At 41.1% G+C, this 21,881-nt stretch overlaps 1 protein-coding gene and 1 long non-coding RNA gene across 4 annotated transcripts in view; both read left to right on the forward strand.

Annotated features, from left to right (window-relative positions):
• Window positions 1–21,881, forward strand: part of MPZL1 (myelin protein zero like 1) — a 48,970-nt gene that overhangs the window by 14,375 nt on the left and 12,714 nt on the right. Inside the window, exons 4-8 of one of the 3 annotated variants that reach the window (XR_012800362.1) lie at window positions 12,386–12,546; window positions 13,677–13,890; window positions 16,775–16,910; window positions 19,585–19,671; window positions 21,166–21,271. Coding sequence is in view for 2 of the 3 variants with exons in the window: in XM_075593621.1 (XP_075449736.1) it covers window positions 12,386–12,546; window positions 13,677–13,890; window positions 16,775–16,910; window positions 21,166–21,271 (617 nt within the window). In the remaining variant the exon portion in view is untranslated. Of the gene's footprint in view, window positions 1–12,385; window positions 12,547–13,676; window positions 13,891–16,774; window positions 16,911–19,584; window positions 19,672–21,165; window positions 21,272–21,881 lie in introns of those variants that run through there. The other 2 variants (XM_075593621.1, XM_075593622.1) reach the window with 2 other exon arrangements.
• LOC142491286 (uncharacterized) lies at window positions 9–9,095 on the forward strand. Its single transcript, XR_012800363.1, has 2 exons — window positions 9–5,811; window positions 5,981–9,095. It is a non-coding gene; the product is annotated as an uncharacterized LOC142491286 (long non-coding RNA).

Raw genomic sequence — 21,881 nt, forward strand, 5'->3', positions numbered from 1 at the left:
TGAATGTTCTGGGGGTTTCCTACATGTTTGTTTGTTTGTTCAACACAATTTTTAACACTTTCTTTTTGAACTATATTGTTGATCAAAGAAATGCAAAAACCTACACGTATTCTGATTTACACTGGGTGCTCTGAAAAGAAAATGGGGGGTGGAGGAGAAGAGGAGATGGCTAGCTTTACTCTGAATTGTTTTTGATTTGTTATTTAGTTAGTGTCCTTCCACGGACCAACATGAACCAGTGGTATTTTATTCCAACAATGTGTCAGACTGGCAAGCTAAGACCTAGGAGAAGTTTACACTTTTTTTTTTTTTTTTTAAGTTTTATGTTCAAAACACAAGCGATCTTCTCCTCGCCCCCCCCCTTTCCTCCCCCATTACTCTCATACATGACTACCCTCTGACAGGGACACGTGGAACTGCTGGTGGATGGTATGCAGCGCATTTTCTTTCCAAATCTAAAATGTATGCTCTTGAGCATTACCGCTGTATCCTTGACCCCCTGGTTGAAGAGATACGCACCTGGAGTTCTCCAGAGTAAAAAGTTAGGGGGGTGCGCATTGTCTGTCATAATATATGGATTACTTAAACACTATTTAATGACTGGTTAATATATAGGGAAATACATAGTCCTCTTCCCATTATAGTAATCCTTTAAGGAGCAATCAAAGCGGTGTTTTTTTTGTAATACAGGGGCTACCCATGGCTGAACCCCATTAATTTCAGCTCCGGGACCCTGTGCTTCCGGAGATACCTCCAAAGAGGGTGACGGTATCTAGTGCAGTTTTCAGCTTGCTCGTCAATGGGCCAATAGGAAGACGAGCCTATTGGTCTGCAGGGCCCGGCAGCTTTTGAAAAGCACATATAGTGAACCCCTGTAGTGGCTACCAGCACCCCCTACAGAGGCAAGTACCTTTGGAAGCAGGGAGTCCCCAGAGCTGACATTAATGTGGCTCAGCTCCAGAGACCCCCTGCTTAAATTCTGTATCAGGAAAAAATCAAGGGGGAGGGGGGGAAGAAACAAAAACTTATTGGATTGCCTCTTTAAAAACCTGAGGACTGAATCTTTGTTTTGTTTTGTACATGTCCGTGGTGACTGAGCCTTTCTTTCCATAGTCTGAGCTCTGTGTTTCGCAGCGGGTGCTGAAGGGCGCAGTGCCAATGAGATCTAAAGTCATGGCCGTCATGTTTAATAGGTCAACACTTGGTATTTCCTGGTTGTCCCTATGGCAGTCGTCAACAATGGGTTAAATTCCACCCTCCAGCTGAGAACAACTTTTTTGCGCAACAGCCAGAGTTTTTTTTGTTGTTGTTTTTTTGGCCAAGAAGTGGTAGGTCTTCATGTAGTATGACTGGGAAGTTTGCATTAGATCAGGGGAGCACAAACATCTCATGTAGGAGGAAGTCTACGCTAATTTTGGGATGTTTGGTGGCAAACTATTATGAATTCCTGGGTGCTCAACTTGGTCTGCAGAGGGTACTGTCTGGATTTCAAGACAATACTGGGAAGACACAAGATCATAAGTTCCCGATGACCAGGAAACAAACTTGCCAAACAGGCATTAACCAGCAGAATCCAACAGCTCATAGACGGTCGTGCGATCCAACCAGCGAACGAAACATTGCAGTCTATCCTGGACCTAAGAGTGGTAAACAAGCTGCTAAAAGTAAGGAAATTCAAAATTGAGTCCCTCAAGACCATTATTGCCATAGCGGACCAGGAAGAGTGACTTGTATCATAGACCTAAAGGATGCCTACTTCTACGTACCTGTCACAGTATCTGAGATTTGTTATAGGGGTAGCTCACGTAATTCAGAGCTCTTCCCTTGCGGTCTCTCATTCACTGAACTTTCACAAAGGTGACCCTCATCGTCAAAAAAAGGAATACAGATATTCCATTACCTGGACAACCTTTTAGTAAAAGCACAAAGCGGAGTCCAGTTGTTCCCACACCTGTCTAGGGTACTGGAGTTAATTTTGCTGCACGGCTGGTTGGTCAACACAGTTAAGCCCAACCCAAAATCGAAGATTACTGGGGATGGAGTTCCACACTGCAAAGCAAAGAGAAAGTTTGAAAGAAATGGTCAATGCAGCCAAAAGCCAGCAATCCAATAGTTTAGACAATACTTGAGGCTGATAGAATACCCTTCAGCGTCCATACAGATGGTGAAGTGGGCCAGATGACGTAGAATGTTCCAACAGAACTTCTTGGGACACAGGCAGGCGGCAAGCCTAAATCTATGGATTTCCTTTACCGCAAGACGCAAGAGAATACTAAAATAGTGGGATCACGACAAACCTAAAAATAGATTGTCCTATACAAGATTAGCTTTGGCTCTTGCTGGTGTCTGCAAGTGGCACATGCTGAGGTACCCAACTCTGAGCTGAGAGCACAAGGGAAATGGTCTATCGGAAGTCACGAAACGTCAGCAAACATTCTAGAATTAAGAGCAGTAATGGAAGCAATCAAGCACGTCTCACAGTTTACGAGGGTGCAACTTAAAGATCCAGTTAGACAACTGTACAACGGTGACCTACATAAGGGCTTGATCCCGCTGCCTACTACAGCGTCCGCTGTGGCGGACGCTGCACGGACGAGAGCCCTCACCTCAATGGTGCCGGGCCTGCTGCGAGGGGGGGCCGCAGCGCTGAGGCGAGAGCTGCTCCTGCTCTCAACAGAATTGAGAGCAGGACTCGCGTCGAGCGATACGGCACGCCCCCCGGCGGTTCAGCCAATGAGGGCGAACCTGCCGGGTGACGTCAAGACCGCGCCCCCGTCACTCCCCCGCCAGGCCCCCCCCGGTCTCTCTTCCTGCAGCTCCCTGCAGACTAGGTAATCGGCTGCACGCGCCGCCAATCTCGCGGGCGCGTGTTGCAGCTGAGTTACCGGGGCCTTTGCCTAAGGAGGCACAAAGAGCCCCGTGCTCCAACCGGAGCTACAGCCAATTCTGACCTGGGCAAAACGTCCTCTAACAGACCTCCACAGCGATTTTATATCGCTGGGAAAAGGCATCTACAGGCAGACTTCCTTAGCCGGAAGACCCTAGAATCCAGGAGAATGGTCCCTATCAAACACTTTTTTTTTTTTTCTCCCCCCCCCCCCCCCCTTGACCAATTGGGTGCAACGTCAGGAAACCGCAAATTGCAAGGTTTTTGCTTAAGAATGGTTTAATCTGGAGGCTACCCCGGTAGACTCCCTCCTTTCCATGGACATTCCAGCTTCCATAGGTGTTTCCACGAATTCCTCTGATTCCAAGGGTTCTCGGGAAAGTCACAGGATGAAGCAGAGGTGGTGGCAATCCTCCTAAATTGGCTGTGCATGACCTGAGGGAACCAGGCAATTCAACTCTTGGTCGACCAAGCCGTGGCAACTGCCAGTGTTTGAAGGCCTCCCATCACAGTGTCCTATGCAACATCCAGTCCAGGGGATTGGACTTTGACGGAATGAAGGTTGAGTGGGAGCTGCTCCAATCAAGAGGCCTGTGTTACAGACCTTAATGGTGACAAGGAAAAGGACTACTACAATATATAATGGAATCTGGCAGCGATTCCATCTGTGGTGGGAGCTCCAAGGTGTAAGTTTTCTCGAAGCAACTACTCTCGCAATCCTGGAGTTTTTGCCAGAAGGTGACCACTGCCATAGGATAACCAGAAAAATAGAAATTTGCTACCCAACTTACCGTCATTTTATATTCCTGGATAGTCCATCCATGGTAGTGCTCAGGACTCCAGGAAAATACAATTCTGGTATGTTGGGTTTCTATTTTCATATCTTACACAAGATAAATAAGCTGTGGTTTTTGTCTTAGATAATTTTTTTGTTGGAGCTGAAACATTTTTTTAAATTTTTTTTTTTAAATAACCTGCAACAGACTCAAAGGGAGGTGACTGTCCGTCTGTCATCCCAGTGATGAGAGAAGCAGATGTATCCCTGTCGCATGGCTAAAATAGGAAAAAGGAGACATAACAGATGGGCAGGAAAGCAGCACAAAACTGTAGGTTAATGTTTCCAGGATAAACGTGGACATTTCTACTGCCAGAGAAATGGGCAACAATGATTTTACCTGTAAATATCACTGAACAGGATGTAATTACATACATGTTGATCACTAGATCTAGTCTGGAGCTGCTAAATTATCCTGTTCTCCATTTCTAGCAGAATTGTTTTTCTGCTCTGATTACAAAATAAAGGCTGACAATAGTTTGCCAGAAATATAATGAACTAATCACTTTCTAGTTGGAGACTATAGCTCTATCGAGCAAAAAAAGGGTCTCCAGAGCAACGTACGTTTCAGACCAACAAGGTCCTTTCTCAAGAGTTTGAGAGAGGACCTTGTTGGTCTGAAACATACGTTGCTCTGGAGCATGTTGGTTCCCTGATGTTTCATTAAATTACTATTGTCAACCTGAGTTCTGCAGGACCCTCTTTGCTGTGTATCTACTGGACTGAAAAAATGAGGGATATCCCCAGAAGACTGATGCTACAACCTTGCAGGTATTGTGGACAAATGGAGAGAGTCAGTATGGAACCACCGCAGCAACAAGATATGACATTAAATAAATCCTCCAAACATTCAATTGTAGACCCTTATCTTAGATGGGGGGCTTTTGTAGCACGGCTGGTAGAGATACAACGGAGCCCTATCTAGACAGAGCCCAGGAGTAAATCACGGGTCCAGCTACTGCTAGCCTCACCTGCATCTTGTGATCGAAGGGTTAATTCAGCCGGTGCACATCATCCCTTGAACTGTAGAACTGCCGGATGCTGCTGTAAAGGAACGTTGCTATTGTTGCTGTGTGTAGCGGTGGCGTGCTCCTGCTTGTGACATACATATATATATATCATGGAAGAAGGTGACACGGATACAGTTCCTAGTGATGGCGATACCTATGTTTATGTCTGTGGCGATGACACTAAAAGGTCTAAGAAAGCAGCACACTTGTTTGATGAGATTAAGGATATCACATGTGAAGAACCATCAGACTTAACCCATTATTTTGTAAAACTTGAGAGACTGTTAGTCCAAAACATAAAGCTTTGGTGGGAAGTTACATCGTTGGAAAATTATGTTAGATGTAATAGAATTCCCAGAGGTCTACGGATCAAGAAAACGCCCACATTTGGGTTCACCAACAAGCAATTTGAGTTAGTTTGGGTTAAAATCTTGGACCATTGTTCAATTCAATTAATGGAGTTAATAATACAACAGAAACTAACTGAGAAAGCTGTCATTATGTCTGAAATTAACATTTTAAGAGCCAAACTACAACCATTTGCCAAAATGGAACAATTTGTTAAAAATGACAAAACTTTACTATCCAATATAGAAGTTATAGAAGATGTCATTAGCGATAAAAAGCACAATAAGTTTGAGAGGGATAAGGCCGATTACATCAAGGGCCAAGTATATTGTTGGCAAAGGCCACAGTTGGCTAGAGAAGGGTTTGGTTCCAGTACACCAAAGGGAACCTCCAGAAAACGCCCTTATAAAACACCGGGGAAAGCTATCTTAAAAACCAGACATACAGAAACTTCCAGCTTTGACTCGGAAAATTCGGACTATGAAACAAGGTCTCATTCTGTGTCATTTGAGGGCCAGTCAGATAACATAACGGATAACCAGGGAAGAACGAGGAGTGATAGTAGGTCTTCCATTTCGTTAGTCAATATCAGACCTGCTAATTCATCTGTTGTTGTACCCACTTCATCACTTCCATCAGGGTCAAAAAACTACGGAGGACCAGACGATCCAAAAGGAAACGGGGGAGGCAGAGGGAGAACAAAGAGGAAGAAATACACTTGAACACAACGGGTAACAATGTAATCAATCTATCTGGTATTGAACTTTCATATGAACAGCTCACATTGTTGAATAAAGGCTTGGGATTTGCTCCGGTCCAGGACTTTCATCTTTTCCAAACAGTGATTGGCCTCCAAAAATTCACACGAAAATTAACATTGAAAATTTTTTTTTCTTCTAGAGGTCGGTTTGATCATTTGAGGAGTGAGATATCTAAAGGTGATATTGACTGTGCAAACCTGGACTCTGAATCTAATCTTATGATGAATATGAATTCTGATGTTTCTTCCGATGCAGATGTATTAATGAATAATTTCACTTTTCAGGAACAATGTACGGTATCTGATTTGCATAACTTGTTAGAGGTACAAGGTGAATCTACTAACACATTTTCTCAGCCATTTTTTGGTGGTCAGTCATCGGGATTAAAGAGGAAATCCATATTCTGCCCAAATTTTAATCGGGGCCCATTTATTACGACGTTTGAAAGATTAGTAGAACGTGATCTTAAATTACTAGCCCAAGGCTTTTCGCATTCACATGTGAGTTCTGGTAACCTTACCTATGTCGAAACTGTTCAATTAGACTGTTTAAAGAAAAATCACGACATAGTTATACGTAAGGCAGATAAAGGAGGTGCCTTAGTGGTACTCTCTGCCAATCAATACAGAAACGAGGCGCTTAGACAACTGAGCAACGTGGCCCATTATCAATTATTAAAGAGAGATCCTACTCCTGGTTTTCTTGGAGAACTAGCGGAAGTCATTGAATTGGGTAAAATACTATGTGTTATCGATAATAAGGAAGTTGAATTTTTGAGCTGCCCACATCCCGTGATACCGGTATTCCACCATCTCCCGAAGATCCATAAATCGCTGGTGGATCCACCGGGACGCCCTATAGTTGCGAGCATTGGATCTTTGGGAGATGGGTTATCGCGGTATGTGGACAGCTTTCTCCAACCATTGGTCTTCCGTCTGCCCTCGTTCATTAAGGACACGTCGGAACTTATTGTCGCTTTGCAGGATGTGGTCTGGAAAAAGGAGTACAGGTGGGTCACATTAGATGTGGTCTCCCTGTACTCCATCATAAAACATGAGCACGGTTTATCTGCTATACGTCACTTTTTAGATTCATCAGACATTTCTGTCACCCAGGGGGTCTTTCTTCTGGAATCAATCACTTTTTTATTAACACATAATTATTTTATGTTTGATTCACGTTTTTACTTACAATTATTAGGCACTGCAATGGGCACAAGTTTTGCACCTTCATACGCTAATTTATTTATGGGTTTTTGGGAAGCACAATTTATTTATCACATTAATAATTCATTTCGCACCAATATTATTTTCTTTAAGAGGTTTATTGATGATCTTATAATGATTTGGGAGGGTGATGAGGTTTCACTGCTTACTTTTATCAACACACTAAATCAAAATAATTTAAATATTAATTTCACTTTTGAACACAATATACATCACATAAATTACCTTGACCTACTGCTTTATATAGATAACGACATGACCATCCAAACCGAGATTTTCAGGAAGGCAAATTCCAGGAACACGTTGCTCAGGGCCAATAGCAGCCATCCACGTTCTCTTCTAAATAGTATACCGAAAGCCCAATTTATTAGGCTTAAAAGACTCTGTTCTAGTAACGACACATTTATCAAACAATCTGGGGAAATGGCAGCTAGATTTAAGGCTAGAGGTTACAATGAAGAGATTATTAATACTGCATTTAAATATGCTGATTCAATGGATAGGACTAAACTTTTACACAAAAATATTAATAAAATACGGCATACTAAGTCCAATACTTCTATTCATGATGGGTGCCCTATCTTTGTGACAACATATAGTAAGCAATCAAAGTCCATCCGTGACATAATTAATAAACATTGGGCAACAATAAGCCTAGATAGAGACATTTCAGATATTACAAAAAATAGACCAAGATTCAGTTACCGTAAAGCAAAAACGCTAGGGACACTTTTATCACCTAGTCTATTTGACTCCCGTTCTAATTTTAAGATTCGAAACATACCCCAAGGGTTCTTCTCATGTGGCCACTGTTCCATGTGCTGCTATGCTCAGCCCACGAAAGCTATTATGTGTAACTCTAACAAAAAGAAGTTTAAGATCACTAGCTTCATCAACTGCAATAGTAGTTTTGTGATTTACATGCTGTCATGTGGTTGTAAAAAGTCTTATGTGGGTCGAACCACTAGACCTTTAAAGACAAGAATAGCAGAACATGTGAGGCTTATTAAGAAATGTGATAGTGTCCACCCAGTTTCCAGACATTTTAGCCTTTGTCCCAGGGGAGGTATAGTGAATTTCACATTCTCAGCAATTGAACATGTACCGTGTCACCCAAGAGGAGGTGATAGGGTTAACAGACTGAATAGACAAGAGATGTTTTGGATCCACACTTTAAGCACGCTTTATCCCTCTGGTATAAATATAGATTGGGAGCTAAAACATTTTTTAACTACCTAGCTTTTCTTTGAGTGATGCTCAAGACTTGAGACCCCATTACATCATGCGATGGATTTATATTTATATTAATCTATTATGGGGATGCTTAAATGAATAGTGATGTGAGTGGGAAGTTCATGTATGAAGTTTATAACAACATTCTCTGTTTATATATTGTTTTTCATATATCTTAATAGATTTTGAGCCATTCATTATGTTCTGTCCATGGTCTAACCTGTTTTAATGACGTAGTATAGATGGTAACTAATTATGTATTTAGTGTAGATGTTACTTTGGATGTCAGTCCTGGGCACATTAAAAGTTGATTTTACTCCTTTATTATAATCATGAAAACCTTATTGGTTAAATTAGCTGTTGATATAAGTATTATTACATTTAACCACAATTTGTGTCCAGGTTGGATAACCATTGCAGCTACTGCTCTTTAGGGTCCACATATTTTCTTGCTTTTAACTCCGTTTGTTAGTAATTAGTATGTTTCTATTTTTGTGATTTGTTGTATCTGGTATAAGTCTATATCGTCGCATTATCTGTGTATGGTTAGCGCTTCCCTACCCCCCCCCATGTATGCCGATCTGACTCAAATCCTATTGGTACTTAGTTCATTGGTGGGAGTGATTACACGTGATATCGTTTAGCCAATGAGCATCCAGTATGGCCTACTTATGGGGGGGATTACGGAGTGGAAGGCACTCTTTGATAAAGTTCTGTTCCCAGAACGAAACGCGTCAGAGTGTCATAGACATGTGGATGTTCTTTTTGATGCAATAAAGTTTTTTTTGTTTTATACGCCTGGTTGGAGAGTTTTTTCCAGAGGAGCAGTGACCGCCGTTCTTCCACCTTTTACTTACCTATCTACTGGACTGGTTGGTATACTCTGTCCTTCTGCGCGCACCTCTTTCTGCCAAGTACGTCTTTTTCTGTTTTAGTGTTTTAGTGTGTGTCTGTCGTGGTTGTTGTGTTTTTTTTTTTTTTTTTTTTTAAATATATATAGTTTTTGTTTTGTTTTTTGGGCTAACAATTTATCACCCAATACTGAACTCCTTTATTCTGCACTATCACAACTGGACTAACGGCTATTTCCAGTTTTTATATCTATCCTGCAACCCTGCCTTTCACCATTATCACCTAGCATATACAGTGCTTCCACTGCAGCAAGGGATTCTGGAAAATGACATGAAAATGAGCACTCCGTGTCACCTTTTGCCTGAAATCCATTTTTACATGGAACCCCTATACGCTAATGCTCGCTGTTAACACAGCTTTTAAGCACAGCATAGGAATCCGATGCAAAGCCAGAGAAAACACTCAGACATGTTTTGACCTTAATTGGTATCATCAGTGTGAGGTTGGTTGTACTGGCTTTGCAATTTTCAAGACTGAAGGATTTACCATCCTATCTATCTCTATCCCCAAAAAAGAATCACTTGTGAGCACATTCACATGTCTTAGGCCTCGGCCAAGCTTCCCGCTGGCGCGCTGAGGCTCGGGGAAAGTGAGTGCTTTCCCTGGCCTTGCGGGTGCTTTCCCTACGCGCCGTCCAGGGTCGGGCCAGTTACGTCACGGTGCTGGTTCGCCCTCATTGGGCGAACCGCTCACGTGACCGGCCCAGCGCTCCGGCAAGCGCTTGATTTTGAAATTTGCCTAAGACCTACGTTCCGCGTGCTTGCGGAAGCGTAGGCGAGCCCCTACTAAAGTCGCTCTAATTGCAACTGTAGGGGCTCCGTGGCAAGCATGAGCGAGCGTCGGCACGCTTCAGCGAGTAAGCGCTTACCATGGCCAAGGCCTTAGACAGGTCTGCAACACTGTCTTTCACCATTATCACCTAGCATACAGTACTTCCACTGCAGCAATGGATTCTGGGAAATGACATGGAAAAAAAAATTGCCTATGTGCCAACGGTTTTCACCCACCATAAATTAGTGTATGTATGTCATAAAGCAAATGCAATTTGCCTATATAACTACTACGTACATTTATGTGAAATTGAACTAATATACATATTATTATTTTTTCTGATCTCTGAGCCAAACTCATATAAATCTTTGCCATAAATAACCTATAATGGTTTTGTGCGTCAAAACCCTTTTCTTTAAAAATAATTGTGTGTGGCACAGATTTTACTCGAGTTATCAGATCAAAACTTTTTTGATCGTGGAAGGATCTTTAGGGGAATTTGAAAAAAAAAAAAAATAATAATTCTGCAAACCAACGCTCGCTCTTGTCCTGCCCTGACTTCCTCCTAATGGTACAGGAGAGGTATTCTGAGACCGCAGGCTGAGAATCCGCTGGGCTGCGCTCTGTGCAGGAAGCAGCTGCTGTGCATTGTGCACGAGCTTCCTGAATTGGAAGCGGATGGAGGGCGTGCTCTGTAGCTTAACATATAATACCTTTTGTTGCCTGAGAGGTTATTGATTAAAGTCTCTTGTGCGCAATATGTGTTTTTCTTTTTTCCCCTTTTACACATCCTGATTTCAGTAATGTGGAACGTGTGAAGTCCAGTCCCATTTTAACTAACAAATGTTTTGTTTTCTCTGTGCTCCATCAGATACTTTCTCCAGGAGTGAATATTTTGTTTTAAAACCACAAAACCTGAAATCTTTTATTTTAAAAAATCCGTTCTGTTGTATTGGATAATAGTGATGTTTTTTTGTATTCAACTCTTAATGCCATTTTTAATTCGTTTTAAAGCCTCCTTTGATTTCTATGGCAAGTTTTAGCCCACCGCTCCAGCAGTGCAAGATATTTGTAACACTTTCCAGTTTGTGATTTGTTGCCAATGTTCACCCCGGAAGAAGTCGCAAGCAGCGACGAAACATGCTGCATGTCGGGTCTTTGCCGACACACCACTACTTTTGTATTACCTAACAGTACTGCTGAAATGTTTAGTGCTTCTCATGGCATCTTCACTTGATATCTAGATCGTGCACTCCTTGATACACCCACTTAAAGAGGTGTCCAGCACTGCTACAACTTTGACAGTGCTCCCTGTGCTCACCCACAAACTATATATAACATATGCGAGCTGGCAATGATTCCCTCAGTTACAAAGGGTTAGAACTGTAGCTGAGACAGGGTGCACGTATACCTGTATAAGACCACATCTCTATATGGTGATTTGAGCTAATAGAATCATGATACATACACCAGCTGGACCTTCCATCTGATATACAGGGTGACTCTACAATTACAATAGGAAAAAACCTGTCCCGTTTTTCAATGCCAAATCAATAGGAAAAAACCTGTCCCGTTTTTCAATGCCAATTCTTCTGTTTAGTTTTGGACTTTAACCTTTGCATATCAGCACATTACATCAGTGCAGGCAGCTACCATACAACCTAGACTTGCTACACACATTATTAAGATTTGGCTGAGTATCAGTAAACATTTGTATGCATTGATCTTTCACACACTGCCTCAAACACTTCCTATTTTGAGCCATTTGGCATGAGATCACTATCCCACACTGGCACCGACTAGGGATACCCAGTAGTAGTATAGACTTATCCAGTCTATTTTTATCTAAGTGAATTACACCACACAACATTGTAAAATATTTAATAAACTTTTTTTATTTTATCTTGTGCTTTGTACATTTCATTCACCCCTGACCATAGTATATTATAAGGGTCTGCTGTGCGCCAATATAAGGGACCTTTTGTACCTGTCTCAGGTACACTCCCCCATCTCTTGTTGCCAATGTTACCAGCAGGTTGAGCTGCAAACTGTAACTATGTTACCATAGTAATATAAGGATACATTGTAGCTGCTTAGTTACACTGATTGATTGAATCTGAAAGGTGGACATTATGTTGGGCACACAATCAGGATTTAGAACAGGAGCACCAAACTATTGCTACCTTAGGTAAGAATGTAGAATTATTTGTATATGTATGAGAAACAAGAAAAAGGGGGAGGGGAGAGTAATATTTCTGCTTTAATGTAAAGAAATTTCATGTTGAATATTGTCTGAGGCTTTTAAAAATGTCCCATTTTTAATTCTCCAGTCCAGCTCATGTTGACACACGTCCCCCGTTCTTTCATTGGTTGTTTCTGAGCTTCGTGGTTTTTATTCACAGTACGTGATGCAGCTGTGGATGTTTCTACACCAGTCGAATTGTTTGTAGAGAATGGGACCCAGGCCAGACTGTCCTGCACTTTCAAGTCATCAGAGGTAACCAGCAGCTCGACTTCCGTTTCCTGGAGCTTCAAGCCGGAGTCTGGAGGGAGTGCGTTTTCGGTATGGTTCTTTTCTATTTATTCTGGTTTGCTTAAACGGAAGATATTTGGCAATATAACAAAGTACGGCTGCGAGAAGCAAGTAGTCTGCAAACTGCCAAAACAAAGCACGAAATCTCGAACTGCGCTCTATACCTAAAATAATATAATCTATCGTAAAACATAGCTTTCTATCTTCAAATAAAGCCTCTTTAAAATACAAGTTGAAGTTTAAAACAAACTAATGATTAAAATAAAAGATTTAAAATCAACTGACACCTGATTGGATTTTATGGTTGAACCCTTTATTAATGCTGCACATATATCGCTCGCGCGCCACATTTGTTTTTCACATCTAGTAGATCACCAGCTCCACCCTTCAAGACGGTGGTAGCCCGACGCGTTTCATTGCTCGGCAGCTTCATCAAGGGATAGCAAGACGGGGCAGTGTACGGCTAAAGCATGTGGTAACTTGTCCAGGGACCGCCCAATTAATGCTTTAGCATTCAATTACAATTTTTAAAATGTACGTTATCGCAATATTACCTTTTTTATAAAATATTTTACCGGGAAGTAATTGCGTTACCTCTCGTTTTCAAGTATGTCCTGGGCATAGAGTTATGATGACAGATACGTGGTTACAAATACATAGTTGCATAAGTGAAGAGGGTATGACGTGTGTGTGTTTGTATACGTTAAAAACTTTATAGTATAAAAAGATGTATAACAGATTGAGGAATTGGCAATGCGGAATAATGGATGATTCTTCATTTGTTTACAAAAAGTTAGGAAAAATACAGAATAAACTGTTACGAAATAAAGACACTTAAAAAAACAATAGTGGCTACATCAGAACTTTCATGTTTTTACATCTAAAGGTTTTATGTAGATTTTAAATCAAGAAATAATTTTTCACCCCTGAATTAAAAAGATGCTGAAATTGATTCCAAATTATTGGGTGACCCTTTTACAAGTTGCCACACGCTTTGAAAAGCCATGAATTACTTAATAAATCTGTAAGTGCTTTGCAAATCTGACCATTAGTCTTTGTTCATTTAGAATGCTTTATATTATATCCTGATGTGTACCTTTGCAATGCTGTAAAAAAAAAAAAAAAAAAGTTGGAAATTAAAGTTGTTACATTTTAACTAGGTCTTCTACTACAATAATGGGAAATCATACCCTGGCACAGTCGGCCCTTTTAAGGACCGGATTACCTGGGCCGGAGATCTCGATAAGAACGATGCTTCAATCAAGATAGACAACATGCAGTTCAAAGACTACGGCACCTACATTTGTGATGTTAAGAATCCACCGGACATCCTGGTCCCCCCTAAGCAAATCAAACTCAGAGTTGTTGAGAAAGGTGAATGTTCTGGGGGTTTCCTACATGTTTGTTTGTTCAACACCATTTTTAACACTTTCTTTTTTTGAACTATATTATTGATCGGGATACGTGCAGGTTTTTGCATTTCTTTAATTACACTGGGTGCTCTAAAAAGGAAACGGGGGGGGAAGGGAAGAGAGGAGATGGCTAGCTTTACACTGAAATTTTTTTTAAATCATTATTTAGTTGGAGTCCTTCAACATGAACCGGTAGTATTTTGTTATAACAATGTGTGAGATTGACAAGCTGAGAGACCTAGGAGGAGTTTACAACACACACACACCGAACGATCTGGGGTCTCCACCTCCCATCCTTCTTGAAGGGCATTCATGCAGGTTCCCCCGTCGGCTGCGGCACGCCGCGGATCAGAAAAAGGTGCCGATCAGGGGGTTATATTAAATTCTGCTGGCGGAGTGCACGGAGCTTCCCTAGCAAACGTGCATCCGCGTGGACGTCGCGCACACCCCCGCACTGAATGAGTTTTACCTCTATCGTTTCCAGGATAAACGTTAACATTTCTGCTGCCAGAGAAACAGACTGACTGACTGTTTTTTGCAGGTGGTGGTTATGCATGTTTCACCTGTAAAAAGAAAGTGGTGCAGGAAGGAGGGGTTTGGTTTTTTAGAGCACTGGGACTCCTTTTCTGAGCGGTGCCATCTATATTCTAGGGACGGATTGCACCTCAATGAAGAGGGATCTTCTGTGCTAGGGGGGAGAATGCTAAAAAGGTTGGAGGAGATTTTAAACTAGGATGAAGGGGGGGGGGAATGAAACAGAAACTGAACTAAATAGAATATAGGAGGATACAAGGGGGTATGGAGGTAGAATGGGGGCAAGTGCAAGTTGGACAAGCAGTGAGACACCCATAGTAAATATAGATAATACTAGAAAACTTCTAAAGACTAAACCAAGTGGGCGCAGAAAGGAAGGAGCAGATAAGATAATAGTACAGGCTGAAAAAAAACTTCAATGCATGCTTGCTAATGCAAGAAGCCTGACAGATAAAATGGGGGAGCTTGAATTAATAGCTGCCAGGGAGCAGTATGATATCATAGGCATTACTGAAACATGGTGGGATGAAACTCATGACTGGACAGTTAATTTAGAGGGTTATTCCCTTTTTCGGAAGGATCGAACAAATAGAAGGGGAGGTGGAGTAGGTTTATATGTTAAACCGGATCTAAAACCTATTAAAAGGGAAGATGTTTATGAAGGGAATTATGAAAATGTAGAGACCTTGTGGATAGAAATTAGCATTGGAGGTAAAAGTATAAAGAAAATGTTTGTAGGAATATGCTATAAACCACCAAATATCGGTGAGATTGAGGAAGCTAAAATACTTTTGCAAATGGAGAAGGCATCAAAACTGGGTCATGTTTGCATAATGGGGGATTTTAATTATCCAGACATAGACTGGGGAAATGAGATTAGCATTACAACAAAAGGAAACAGGTTTTTGGGGGGTGCTTAAAGACAATTATATGACTCAATTTATTGAGGAGCCAACCAGGAGAGGGGCAGTACTGGATTTGGTAATATCAAACAATGTAGAAGTAATAACAAATATTCAAGTCCTGGAACATTTGGGTTAGGCTGCGAACCTGCTGCGGCCGGCGGGGCGCGCGGCCGCGGACCCCCAGACCCTTGCCCGAATGGTCCCTGCCCCCGCTGCCTCCTTCCGGCAGGGCTGACTACGTACTGTGACGCGTCAGCCGGCCGATGCTGCAAGATCCTAGTGATTTTCGGCGCTGACGCATCACGTGGTACGAGAGTCAGCCAATGGGGAGGAGGGGAGGGAAGAAGCTCCAGATTACTTGGGTTCAACAAAGATCTTCAACTTTAGAAAGGTAGATTTTAATAAACTGAGGTCTAATCTACAAGTAATACAATGGGATGATGTTTTTTGCAGGGAAAAATGTACAAGATAAATGAGCAGTCTTTCAAACATTGTTAGAAAAGCACACTTATCAGTGTATACCCTTCGGTAATAACCAGTGTTCGACAAACCTATACATTTGCACGCCCCGGGCGTGTGGATTTAACATCGTGGCGAGCTCCTAATGGCCCAAGCAGCACACGTGTGGTACTAGGTGGCGAGTAGATTTTTTGGTGATTTGTCGACCACTGGTAATAAGTATAAAAGAAATAAGTCAAAACCAATTTGGCTAAATACACAGGTATGGGGTTGAAATGGACAAGAGGAGGAAGGCGTTTAGATTCTTTAAGTCAGAAGGGACGGAGACATTGTGTCAGAATTATAAGGAATGTAACAAAAACTGCAAAAGGGCAATCAAATTGGCAAAAATGGATAATGGAAAAAGGATTGCAATATAAAGTAAGGTCAACCCTAATAAAAAGTTCTTTACCTTAATAACAAATGTTAAAAGAAAATATAGGACCCTTTCAGTGTGAGATGGGTTGGCAGATTATTGGAGATAAGGAAAAAGCAGAGGTATTACACAAATTATTTGCCTCTGTGTTTACCAGGGAAGAATCAAGTTCAATAGTAGTGCCGCAGGAGGAAGCCACAACCTCCATATTAATGAACAATTGGTTATCTGAGGAAGAAGTTCATAAGCGACTTGAAAAAATGAAAGTAAATGAGGCACCTGGCCCCGATGGCATACATCCAAGAGTTCTCAAGGAGTTAAGCTCAGTAATAACGAAACCATTATATTTAAAGCAGCAGTCCTTGCTGGCGGGGTTTTTTTTTTTTTTTTTTAGGTTGTCCCGTGAATTTCATATCATAGAAAGGATAATCTCCTGTGTCTTGGCCATTTCTGTGTGTGTCTCTGTGTGTGTCTCTGTGTGTCTGTCTACCATACATTCACCAAACAAATGTGTTTCTTTTTCTTTTTGACAGAAAACCTTCCCTTTTCCAATATTCCATTTTGGGTTGGAATAATCTGTGCGGTTATAGGTGTCCTCCTCCTCATCTCTATCATCATATTTGCAATTGTCATCTACAAGAAAAAACACTCGAAAAAAACATACTCTGGGTAAGACCATTTAAACCTTTTATTATTTTTCCTGTAAATTGCACTCCTGATTTTTTTGCCTTGGTTCCTCTTTGAAGTGGGTTAATAATAACTTGCATTTCTGTTGATGCTCCTTTCTAATTAGTTTCAATGAGGGTATTGTTTTTCTACAAAAGCTTATTTACTTAGACTTCACAAGGTTTCAGATCAACTCGCCATGACCATTGTGTTTTCAATTCCGCCATTTAGTTTTTAAAAAGTAGTGAATATTCAGATATTTAATGCCCAATATAAACACACACCATCTTTATCCTACAACTGGAATGAGCGTGTTATGTAGAAACGTGTATCTCCTGTGATTGTGTCACACTGTGTTCTTTTTGCCCTATTTAGATTTGATTGGCAATTCAGAAAATAGCTTTTTTGTTTTACTTATTCCTTTTTATCCCATGTACATTTCTTTCACTCACTGTCCAACTAACTCCTCGCTCCTTTTCTGTCTCTGGTGTTTAAACATTCATCAAACATTCTTTTTCACAGTTAAGAATGTGAACTTGGCATAATGAGAATAAGCAATGAATCTGTTTATAACTTGTGGCGGGGATATTTTTTTTTTTCTGGATTTTGCCCTTCACCCTCCATTGAAGAGATTAGATGTTTCTTGTTTTCAGGACTTGGTAAGCCAGTAAACAGAGAGAGAGTTTTTTGATTTGATGTGTGTTTTGCTTGCATGTGTTGACTCAAGTATGTTTTTTCTAGTTCACCTCAGTTGTTTATTATGCATTTATTTTGTATTTACGGGCTTATTATTTTCTCTGGTATCCTGTTCACAATTTGCACCCCCAATTTGCTTGTGTTTTTTTTTTGTTTAAATGTATATTCATGTGAACCTAAACACTTAGTAAACGCGAGCCTGGCCCATGAAAACAAGATCTAATCTCATAATTCACTTATACTATTAACTCAGGGGTGGGAAACGCCAGTCCTCCAAGGTCGCCAACAGGTCAGGTTTTCAGGATATCCATGCTTCAGCACAGGTGGTGCAGTCTTTGACTGACCAACTGATTGAGCCACTTGTGCTGAAGCGGGGATATCCTGAAAACTTGTTGGTGGCTCTTGCCCACCCCTGGCTATAACTGCATGACTGCTGTAATTGATTACAACACAGGAGCATTTGAATTCCTGCTGTGTGAAGACTTCAATCCAGTGGTGGATTTCCCATTGGGCTCGATAGGCCTGAGCCTTTCCCCCTCCCATATACAGAGGCCCTGCGCTCTCTCCCCCACTGATTACCAGGGGAGGATGTGGGCCTCTGTAAAGGTCTCTTACCGTCTCCCTTTTGCTCCCCTCCTTGCTCTGCAGCACCGCAGCATCATTTGATGCCACGGCGCTGCAGAAGGATGAGGCCTGGGCAGCAAAAAGTTAAGTGCCTATGGGCGATTTGTATTTATTTTTTAAATACGCCACTACTTGGATCAATGTATTAAATATTGCTGCAATCTATATAAATGTTCATACCATTTGGATGCACCATGTATATTTATTTCCAGTCTAAGATTATTTACATTAAAGTCTGCACCCCCCACCCAAACTTAAGATGAGAGGTTTCCATCTGATCTGCATGCTATTTGAAATACTAGAAAAGCACCTGCAGCCTGGGGTCTCTGGAGCGATTTTATTTATTTGTACAGCATCCGGGCATTTGAAAGGCTATTAAATTGGAGGGAGCACTATATACTTGAGTAAGTTAAATTCTATGTTGTCCAAATTTATTAATCTGAAAGACAAAACTGACCTGGTCATTCATAGTACATGAAGTAGTTATAAGCTCAGTCTCGGCCACAAAAGGACTTTTAACAGTCGAACTGGCTTCCTTAAACAATATAACCATGCTGATAGCAACGGTTTGACTGCTTTAATTTGTTGGAAAATTAGTTACAAGTTTAATTTCTTGGGGGTCTCTGAATGGGAAAGGTTTTCTTTATTCCACCCTGTCCTTAGCGGAGAACCAAGCACTTGCTGAACACAAACCAAGCAGCTCCTAAGGATAATTACAAAAGGTATCAATCGCCCTGATGGGACCCTATAAACATGTCACTGGAATTAGTTCACTTTGGTCCCTGGAGGGATTTCCCCTGTAAAAAGGTTTCCATATTTGTTCATCTATAATAAGAAACCCTCTTCTATCCCAGCCTAAGATGAATCTGCAATTCAGAGGCCGTATGGCTACTAGAACTTTGCCACATTTTTAAATGAAAAAGCTTGCTTTAAAAATGACCATTTCTGTTTTTAGATTAAATACAACGAATGTTCTTAAAAGCTCTAAAGATTTGTATCACTGTTTTTGTCTTCTGAAGACCCGACACTAATGGCTGACCACATACTGAGAAGTGCACGCAGTTTTACTGTTAGGGCGTATTTTTGTATGGGTTGGATTAAGGTAGGGAATAATACATGGGGGAAGGGGTGTCACACATTTTAAGGATACATTTTAAAATATCTATCTTCTCCTTTTTGACTTGCATGGTTGGTGTGATTTTGGCACTTTCCCCTCCTTTGAACACATGTTCTAAGCAAATAGCTCCCAATAATGGTATTAATATCGTTGATCTTTGCATGGGATTTCCAGGGGCTCTTTTTCTTTTGAAGTCATCCTATTCTATACACGAGACACCTCTCCTTGCTCTCCTTGCAGACACGTTTTTTGAGGTAGACGATGGATTAAGAACAGCAAAAAGATTGTAGCTGGTGTATGTGACAGTCCTGCTACATATATATCATGGTAACTCGAGAGACTCGTGGTCCATGTCATTTGTGTGCTTTTTTTTATAAATCGCTTCTATCCTATTTCCTGTACTAACTATTAACGGGACAACTTCTACCTTCTTGTGAGTGTTCGCATGCAGTGTGCTTTTAACGCTTATATCCCGTTCCTAACATTCCTGTCATAGTGGTATATGTTCCTCCCAGTTTCCAGTCACACACATTTTGCTCACATGTGTTTATAGATTAGTTAATGTAGTTATAGCATAAATAAGCAAGCGCTTGACTAAACCAGACTAGATACCGAGTGTAAAACAAAGCTAGTTTCATGGATGTAATGGGAGGAAGGGAAACAGAATGAGATCCAATCCATTCGGAGAAGATTTGAGCTTAGTACTACAATGGTATGCACTTAAGGAGTGAAAACATATTCCAAGGGGGGGATTGGAATACAGTAAGGTGTATTGTGAATGAGGCTGAGAATCAGATTTTGAAAGGGTTTGTTCTACCTTTTTTTGACCGTAAAGCCATTACTATCACTGAAACCGTTAACTCATGTTTATAGAACAGAATGCTTCCCAACATACAAGACCATATTGACTGAGGTGCTATTGCATAAGACCTCTTCCTATGCTAGTAGACGCCTTGAGACCCATTGGTCCTAGTCGGCCAAATATTTACTAAGCAGTGCTACTCCTAGAGACCCCTTTAAAGCCCATTCGCATGAAGAATCGGCAGTAAAAGGCTATATTTACCAAGCAGTAGCTGGACGCGTCCGATGGGGTAGCACGGTTTATAAAATAAGGCCCACAGTATTTTGCACCTCATATCCCAACATTCCCATTGGTGTCTGTTGTACTTGTAATGTCTTGAAGCAGCTGTATCGCCAATAAATATGTTAATCTACAACCTCACGCTTCATGTCAAGTGTTAAATGAAAGCCTCCAAGAATTACAGATCTCATAATCCTTCAATATCCATCACGATTTAAAAAGATCCATTTCATTTTAGAGCCCACGCTAAAAAGTTCAAATGAAAAAATTGTCTTTTTAGACATTAATGATAGACCAAAACCGGTCGGTCCAATTTAGTTTTGATTATACTTTGTAGAATCACATGATTTAAATACATTACTTGTAAAACTTTTGGCAGTCAATGGGCCAAAGCCCATGATATTACAGTACCTGTATACTGTTCCAATCTCCGCTCAATGTTTTTGGTTGTTGCGCTTATGCTTTTTTCCTCCATGGCGAATCCCCGGAGAGGAAAATGAATGTTATCCATGTATTGTTTTTGTTACATTCTCAGTCCTGTGTATTTCATAGTAAATGTGTGCTTTCATTATTTGATTCTCATTATTTCATTGTCTGTTTTTTGTTTTTTTTGTTTTGTTTTTATTTGTTTTTCCCCAATCTGTTGCTATATTCTGCCATCCTGTTTTGGATTTACTTGCACCTGTTGACACGTAAACCCTTGCGAATGCGCTGCTTGTGCTCGCGCTCTGCGGCGGCAGCTGCAGCACCACAGAGAGTTTGATGTCTCCGGTTAAGCAGCCACCACGCAAGTCTCCCTCTGACACAGAGGCTTTGGTAAATCACGTGCCCTCTGGATCCATTCAGGTAATTGCATTGAAATGATGAGCATGTGATGTACTATAAGATGGGACTCATGGATGCAAATGGGAACTGGTGGCATTAAGAGAAGGGATGGACACATTGGCTAGTGCTTACTCGTTGTTCCCATTATTTTTCACAAGGATGTGCAAATTCCAGAGCGCATTCCAACTAGGAACTCGTACGTACTGCTCTGGCAATAAATCTTCACAGGCAATACATACAACTTCATAGGGCGGGCTTTTTCTTGGCGTGAGAAACCGTAGATGCTTTCCAAAATTACAGTAGTAAGAATCAGGACACCAAGGCCAAAAAATATATTCAAGTATGAGGTGCAGGGAACCCAAGGGGGCCCTGAACAGTAAGACAGAACACAAGGGGTTACTACCCGCATATTCAGAGAAACACGTTACAACTATGTAAATAAAAAAGGATACGTTTTACTATGAAATCATATAAAAAATAGTCCATATCATGTACATAGAAAGATATGCAGACAGTGAGAACAATATTGTAGCAAAGGCTATGAAGGCGTAATAAATTAAAACAATAACTACTTGGCTTTGGCTCACTGAAGGAGGCTGTGGGACACGGCACCAGGGTACACACACACACA

Source organism: Ascaphus truei, chromosome 3 (genome assembly GCF_040206685.1).
Source record: "Ascaphus truei isolate aAscTru1 chromosome 3, aAscTru1.hap1, whole genome shotgun sequence".
NCBI classification, from domain to species: Eukaryota; Metazoa; Chordata; class Amphibia; order Anura; family Ascaphidae; genus Ascaphus; species Ascaphus truei.